Raw genomic sequence first — 8,579 nt, 5'->3', positions numbered from 1 at the left:
GAGATTGTCCTGAGGGGGGCTCGGATTTTCGGGAACTATTAGAAATCAAAATTACATTTAGGGGTCCGTCTTTTTCACCCCCGGGCCCAGTTTTTCTCTCAACAGGCCTGTTATTAAGTAAAGTGTATTCGGGTTGGTTCTACCAATCAGAAACGATTCCCAAGTGTTCTAACTCTCTCTGGAAGATCTCGAAGTAGACATAACTAAGAAGTTAATTCTTAGAGAGAGCATTTGATTAAAACATTATTTGTCACAAAACCTAATATAGTTTTGCCTCTTTTTTAAACACAAATTTTTAACACAATTAGTTTACGTACATCAGATTCGAAAAAACTCATTACGCCATTTTATATAATTTTATATAATTTCTTTACAATACTGCTTTGTTCAATTTTTTGCAAATATAATTTGCAATTCCATGGGATTCTATGCTAGAATTAATAAAATTCCAGTTACTACATATAGTTGACTATTTTGTATATTTTTCTATACCTATAGCGTTTTGAAGTAATTTTGGTGTTAAGCAACCAAAATATTATTCTTATTTTCATTCCTAAAGAAGTACATTTTTCGAAATTCCACACGACTTATGTCGCTTATGCGATAAAAAAATTAATTCTAGTCGACCTGAGACCTCGATTATTCAGATTTTAAGTTTATTATTTTTAAAAATACATGCCACCATTTTGCTGCTACATATTTTCAAAAACACCACTATTGACACTTTTTTTTCTCTGAAGTGTGTCCGAGCCCTGTTCTAAGATATTTTTCAAAATCAATTTTTAATTAAATTAATTATAAAGAAGCTAGTAGTACAAAGATAAGAGCCTTTTGAAATTCTATATTCAAGGGTATGATGGGCCGTTGCAGTTCACTATGTCACCGGGAAATCCTGATATTGGTGCACTGCCTGAAAATAAAACTATGGAGACAGACTTAACAGGTGGCTAATATTATTTTTGAAGTATTCTAATTTTATTTTTTCCGATAAATATAATAAAAATTTACAACATGCTTTTCAGATATAACCACAGATGGTACATTTTACGATGGAGTAGATGAAGAATCGTCTCCTGTGGATTTGCTATCGCCAGTAGAGTCGTTTCCAGCTCAATCGCCTTTAAGGATTGCGCCATCTGATGGCCCAACCGTTGTTATTAATAGAGATCATCTTTCTTCAGTAAGTGAAAATTTACTTAAAAATTATTCATTCTAAATTACTAGTTCAGCATTTTTTAACAATCCTATTATCATTTCTTGATTAACAAAATATAATACTATTATTTTGAAATTGAATCTATTTAATAATCTAATTCAAAACAATTTTCTCAGAGCCCAGAGATGGAAGGAAACGTAGAGGGAAATATCGAGCAGTTTGTGCTGCAACCTGCTAATAAAAAAATGCATTACAAGTGTCGAATTACGCGCGACAGAAAGGGAATGGATCGAGGATTCTACCCAACTTATTTTTTACACCTCGAACGCGACTATGGGAAAAAGGTAAGTTATCAAAATAACTTCTATAAAATTAGAAGAAGAATACTTTTTAGAAATTTAATACAAAGATATATTGATGTACGGTAACTTAATCACTCATCTGTCGAGTGCACACAACATTCCAAACGATTTCAACAAATTTCACAGATTCCATAAAGATTTCAAAGATTAAAAAATGCATATATTTGAAAATGATTTCAAAAAACTTCACAAAGGTTTTATAAAGATTTCGTAGAGTTTTTTGTCCAGTTTTTTCCCTGGTGAACAAACAGCAACTTGGAGCCCGCTTCACGATTGGTTTTCACGCATATGTTGAAGAAAAAAAATGTTTAGCACTTGGTCTAAAAAGTGTTATAATCCCAAACGAATCCTCAACAAAATAGAAATGTTAAATATCTTGATTATTTGAAAAACACACTCAAAATTCGTATTTTTAAAATATTAATTACAGCAAAGGATTTTAAAGATTTCACAAATTTTTTGAAGATTTTACGAAGATTTCTAAAATCTTTCATAAATATTTTAAAGAGTTCACAAAATTTTAAAAGCCTTGTAATTGTATAATGTATTGCTTAAATTAAAATATTTGGAATTTTAGGTATTCCTTTTAGCTGGACGTAAACGAAAAAGAAGCAAGACAAGCAATTATTTGATTTCCACAGATCCAACGGATCTTTCTCGAGGGGGCGAAGCTTTTATTGGAAAACTGCGTTCGAACCTTTTAGGCACTCAGTTCACTGTGTACGACAATGGCTATTCTTTGATGAAAGACGACAAGCATGAGGGTCGATCAAATCCGCGACAAGAGTTGGCCGCCGTCGTTTATGATACCAATGTCCTTGGATTCAAGGGACCGAGAAAAATGACTGTCATTATCCCAGGAATGACTCCCGATCAAAAAAGAATTCAGATTTGCCCTCGGGAAGAAACTGAAAGTTTACTTGGTATGTAATCTTCTCGTAGAGAACTTAAATTATCAAAATTTATCAAATGAAATTTAGAATAAATCAAAATGTAAATTCCTTTTTGAGATCCAACATTCAAATTTAAATACGAAATTTCTGAAGAAAAAATCATCATACAGTCCTCACAGATCGGTTCCTATATCCCCTATTGTACCCTATATTCAGTTATGGTCCCGAAAGTCTCCTATTTTCAAAGTTTGATTTCTATGGTACCCTTTTTGCTAAAAATAAATAAATTTTTTGGGCTAAAAATATACCTATTTCGCAATTGTCTTTAATTATTTTGAAATATTTTAGGGTATTTTTCAAGATTCCGAGAAATTTTAAATAGATTTCAATAATTTAAAGTAATTTTTAAGGTTTCAGTGTATTTTTAAAACTTCTAAGGCATTTCAAGAGCTTATAATTTGAAATATATTATGAAATTTAAAAATATTCCAAGGAATTATTAATTAAAATTATTAATTTAAAGGGATTTCAAAGCGTTTGAAACATTTTAGGATAAAGAATTTTCTAGAATTTCAAAAGATATGGAACGGTTTTACAGGATATGCTATTTTTAAAAGATTTATTGTTATTTTATCATATTTCCGAGGCTTTTAAATGATTTCAGAAGATATCCATGGATTTGAATTATTGTAGGAAATTTTAAAAGATTCCCAGAATTTTTTAAATTATTTTAAAAGTTCGAAGGGACTTTGAAATATTTTAGTGTGTTTTAAAAGATTATAAAGCATTTTCAAAAGATATAAACAACAAAATAATTTTAAAGGGTTTGAAAAAATTTGAATGCGGTCACAAATAAGGTTTTAATATATTTTTAAAGATTACAAGGGATTTTAAAATATTTTTTGCAACTTATTTGAAATTTGCTCTGAATTCTTATTAATTTATCCTGACTTCTTTTAAATCTTTTGAAATTCTGCTAAATTTTCTTAATTTTACTCAATTCAAAGAATTTTTAAAAAGTCCTTGTTTAATTCAGCTTGAAGTCTTTAAAACTCTTGTTTCTTATACATTGAATTTCATCGAATTTTTCTGGGTTTCTTTAAATTCCTCTAAATTCATTCCAATTTTATGGAAATTAATGGGATTTTTTTATTTGAAGAGTCTTTCTACTTAATTTGAATTTAAGTTGAATTGTTTTCTCCTTAAGCGCTAAAAAAAGTACCGTATGAAAGTTACAAAAATTACCCTTTGGTCCTTATATTTTATTTCATAGAAATTGTGAGGCCTGAAATTAAGTTTTAAAACCTAAAATAAAAAATAAGTATAATTGGTTTTTTTGTCTTGCAAGAGTTTCGTGAATTATTTATTTTCAAATAAATTTTATTAATCTCTTTTAATAAGATGTCTATATGTGATTTCTTATTTTTTAGAATGCTTCAAAATGAAGAATATGGACAACTTGATCGAATTGCATAATAAAACTCCAGTTTGGAATGACGATACGCAATCCTATGTTTTGAATTTTCATGGGAGAGTTACACAAGCTTCAGTAAAGAATTTTCAAGTAGTTCACGACAGTGATGGTATGTATTAAACTTGATTATAAGTGTGACTGGGTCTTTTTATATGAGTCTAGATTTATCGCCCAGATTTATTAAATTAGTTAATATTTCTTTGAAATAATTATTTACTAAGGTTTGATTTTAATTTTTCTCACAGTTTTATAGAAAGTTTAGGTCTCGAACTCTCGCTATTATTGACACTATTTGTCACTTTTTTCAGCTATGCCACTATTTTGATAAAATTGCACTCATAGCACTGTTTTTTCATTATCCCTTAAAAAATATTTTCTAATTTCTTCGTGGCTTTAAAATTAGTTAAAATTAGATATGAATGAAGTTGATAATAAAGAACAAAAACATTTTCGACTTAACAACAAGTTAAATTTACATACAAAAACAACTATTACCTAAAAATTTTTTTTTTTAAATCTTAAAAAACTTGAAATTAACGAAATTTAAAAATGCAGGCAACTCCAGTTAAAAATATGCTGTAAAATATAAACGTGTCTAGTTTCAAAATAATGCAAGTTGACGAGTTTAAAATTGTAGAAAGAAATATTTTAGATTTAGATCAATCCAATCATTGATTGATTAATTTGGTTGCAATGAGTGATGCAGGAAATTAATTTTCAATGGTTTCCTTAATCTGCAAATATGGTTAGTTTAAATTAATGTGATTATTTTTCCTTACTTATATTTCTCTTCCTATAAAAGTCTTTATTTTTTAACGGAATATGGTCAGTGTAAGGTTTAGTATTTTCTTTTTAATTACATCTGGAAAAACTTAGAAAAGACCTAGAAAAGATAATGTACCAAAATAGTTTGCAAATTAATATTATTATATGCTAGAAAAAAAATCAAAAGTATTACGTATTGTTTATAATTTTTTATTAGAATTATTTATCTGAAACTTTTACTCTTTATTGCTAAAGAAAGAAATGTTTGAAAATATAATGCGACTTATGTCGATTGTACGATTAAAACATACACACACATGTCACACACACACACACACACATTCGATTCGAGAACTGCATGATGTATATAAGTTTATTATTATTATTTTTAATTATGTAACTGTTTTGCTACAATTTTTCCAATTTGATGCCACAGTAGACGCTATTTTGTATCTCTGAAGTGAGTCCGAGCCCTAAATATATGTCCGAATCCATTTCAAATTAGGCGACTGGAGCTGGAAAAGGGGCTATTTGTACTGAAATTTCTGTACAATTAGCCCGTTTTTTCGTTTCATGTATACTCCCTTTGGCAAATATATTTTTAATCGTCCGGTAGCGTTGACCATAGCACTTCTTTCACGCAAAAACTTGTTCTTTAATACTTTATTATGTTTTTAAAACAAAAAATTGTTAATTGAGAAATAAAAAATTATCCTTCAAATCAAGACGGTATTCACATTTCCTACCTTTCGAGGCAAAAATTTATTTCATGCAAAAAAAAATAATAATAAAATGCCCAGTAGGCACTAAAGTGCATTTTTAACAATCTTTTTAACAATAGAAATACATCATTTATCTGATAAAATGCAAGGCTTAAAAAATTAAGTTCTTACTTCTAATTTAAAATATAATTGGTTAGCATTATGAAAAGAATTAATAAAATTTATAGAAAATAAATTTGTTTGCGAAAAACATGATAATGATAAAGTTAAAAAAATCAGTTTGTACATAAAAAACTGTATGAAAATTATTATTAGTATAATTTAAAAATATTGGATTAAATTATATTTATGAACATTTTAATAAATAATAAATAAAATAAATAATAAAGCGTAGACAGCGAGATAGGAACATGTAACATTTCGACTGTGAAGCCGAAGCACTATTGCCTGAGTTACAGGCCGATTGAAAGTATGTTTTGCTCAACTTTATATAAATTGTGAAGGATATTTCAAAGTCGATTTTCTCGAAAACTGTGAAAAATGGCATATTACTGCTTTAGTAAATTGTTTTATGATATCTTGCTTCTTTTATCAGAAAAATTTAAGAATTATATTTTTGTGAAAAAAAAAGATTTCCTGGCAATTAAAATAACTTGGCCTGCATAAAACTCACAGGATGACTTCCTTTATTAAACAGAAACTTTTTCAAAATACTGCTAAAGAATCTGCTTCATTTGAAATTGATTTTGTCATATTTCAAATTAAACATCCCAAATATATTTTTCGATAAAATTTTAGCCAATAATTATATTTTTCCAATAGTGGATTATGTCGTGATGCAATTTGGTCGTGTGTCTGAAGACGTTTTCACAATGGACTATCGATTTCCCCTCTGTGCTCTTCAGGCTTTCGCCATCGCCTTAAGTAGTTTCGACAGTAAACTAGCTTGTGAGTAAATAACCACTCAGATGAATTTCGATATCCATCAAGAGACAATCATACCTTGCCTGTTTGAAAAATCGGCACTGGTTAATGTTTGAACCCCGGAAAATTGAAGTATGATTTGTTCTGCAAGACAATCTCGAATGATTAAGTCAACAACAACAAAGAGAGAGGGGGGGGGGGGCTGGAGGAGAAGGATGAAAATTTTACGACTCAGCGATTTTCGCCGTAGAATCTGGAGTCGTGCAATCTTATAAGATTAAAAAGTTGGAGGAGCTCCAACTTGTGAAAAAGACTTTCATTTAGAATGTTTAGATTTCTATAAAAAAAGATTGATCGGTATGTGTTCAAAGTCATTTTTAAGCGAAACCAAATAAGAGTGTCGTTGTTATTGTAACTTTCAGTATTATTCTATCGATCAATGTCGAAAATGTTTGCAAAGTTCCTGTTCAATTTCTTAATGTTTCTGAAGAAAGTTAAATTTCTCTGGAATTTAAATTCAACACGTTCGAATTAAAAAAAAATAGAATAAGGTGTTGAAAAATATTTTCAGAGGACTGCTTTCAGAAAAATCATGAACTGTCTTTCAAAATCGAAAGAAAGCTTTTACAAGGTTGATCTAGACTTTTCACTGTCGCTCTCTTTGCGCTTTATACTGACGTGTACACCCACTCTCTCACACACACACACACACACACACACACACACACACACACACACACACACACACACACACACACACACACACACACACACACACACACACACACACACACACACACACACACACACACACACACAGAGTGAAGTCTCGCCTATTTTAAGGATCGCGAAAAGTAGATTCGATCATATGAGGGCTGGAGGAGCCACCACCTCTACTGCGAGTCGTTAGCGTTAGCGTTCACTGAATTTCAAATACCGTGTACGGGGGACTTCACATAGGTAAGACTTCACTATATACAGAGTAAACAAAAATCTATTGAATTTTACATCTCTGATGGATGTAAATAAAAGGACCCTCGTGTATCGGAGTAGGTTTACGAAAATTTGTAAGAATCCACCTAATGACGAATTTTGCAATTGAAGCTGTTGTGATATTCCAATTCGGCCGTTAATTTTACACACGAGAATGTAAAATTTATTATGGGAAAAAATAAAATTTATTAGTGCAACAGGTTTCGAATACTCGAAGCTCAAACTTCGTCTAATTTCACGGAGATTGAAGAAACAAAAGCCGGACACGTTACCACCTACCTAAAACACATAACATACTATAGGTATTTTTTTGAAGTTCAAATATTCCGTAACAAAAATATAGAATAAATATACGTTTTGAATAACCGCATTTTCTCCGTTCCAATAACAGAAAATGCAAAATGCAAAATAGGAATAGCTCCAATTTAATCTATTTTTGTGTGAAAGTTGTCAACAAAGTTGAACATAGCTGTAAATTTCTTTGCATTAAGAATCGAAATGCTCCAAAATTAGAGGATGAAGACGTCGATAAACAATGAAAACGACAGACGCTTTCGTATTCACATATTATTTGATTAATTATTCTAAATTTTCAATTAATTATAAATCAAAAATCTTACAGTTTCCGTCAGGGTAAAATTAAAAATCTCGATGTAATTTTCAATCGCAGGAAAGTGATTTTACCGACGCATGGTATTTTTACACGCCGCGACTGAATTTTCCCTTCTGAATGTAAAGTCAGAGATGAGTTGGTAAAGTTCGTTCGAGGGAATGTGTAATTTTGTTTTTATCGAATGTATAATATTGCACTGCAGTTCGAGGGTCCTTTTGCTTACATCACTAGAGCATGTAATTTCACACACTTTTGTAAAATCACAGTGAAGTGTGTGATATTTACAATGATACAATATGTAATTTTCCGAAAGTTTGTAATTTTACACAAATCTTTTTTTACAGTGTATATATTACATGACATGCGTTCATTAATGTTAATATTTACTTAGTTATTAGAAAGAAATCGATGCCCGTTTTGAATTTTCTGAAATGAATTGTAAATTTCGTTTAGTACTTCGATGTAGGAATTGTACAAAGCTTGAGAATTGATTATATGCCCGTTTTGAATTTTCTGAAATGAATTGTAAATTTCGTTTAGTACTTCGATGTAGGAATCGTACAAAGCTTGAGAATTGATGATTGTGAAGTCGGCGTCTCGATTTTATTGATGAAGATTTTCAATATATTTAAGTTGGAGTTTTGCTGTGAAATTTTTTAATAAAAAGGAAAAAATCA

General features: G+C 30.0%; 1 protein-coding gene across 2 annotated transcripts in view; it reads left to right on the top strand.

Moving 5' to 3' along the window:
• The window catches only part of LOC117172602 (protein king tubby), an 11,424-nt gene extending 4,427 nt beyond the window's left edge, over positions 1-6,997 (top strand). Inside the window, exons 3-8 of one of the 2 annotated variants that reach the window (XM_033360692.1) lie at positions 851-943; positions 1,023-1,180; positions 1,333-1,500; positions 2,096-2,441; positions 3,842-3,994; positions 6,195-6,997. In XM_033360692.1, coding sequence (XP_033216583.1) covers positions 851-943; positions 1,023-1,180; positions 1,333-1,500; positions 2,096-2,441; positions 3,842-3,994; positions 6,195-6,328 — 1,052 coding nt within the window. In that variant the 3' untranslated portion in view covers positions 6,329-6,997. The remainder of the gene's footprint in view (positions 1-850; positions 944-1,022; positions 1,181-1,332; positions 1,501-2,095; positions 2,442-3,841; positions 3,995-6,194) is intronic. The other variant, XM_033360693.1, reaches the window with a different exon arrangement.
• Positions 6,998-8,579: the final 1,582 nt, after the last annotated feature.

This window comes from Belonocnema kinseyi, chromosome 5 (assembly GCF_010883055.1).
Source record: "Belonocnema kinseyi isolate 2016_QV_RU_SX_M_011 chromosome 5, B_treatae_v1, whole genome shotgun sequence".
In the NCBI taxonomy this organism is placed as follows: domain Eukaryota; kingdom Metazoa; phylum Arthropoda; class Insecta; order Hymenoptera; family Cynipidae; genus Belonocnema; species Belonocnema kinseyi.
This window is presented reverse-complemented; position numbering and strand designations above follow the sequence as displayed.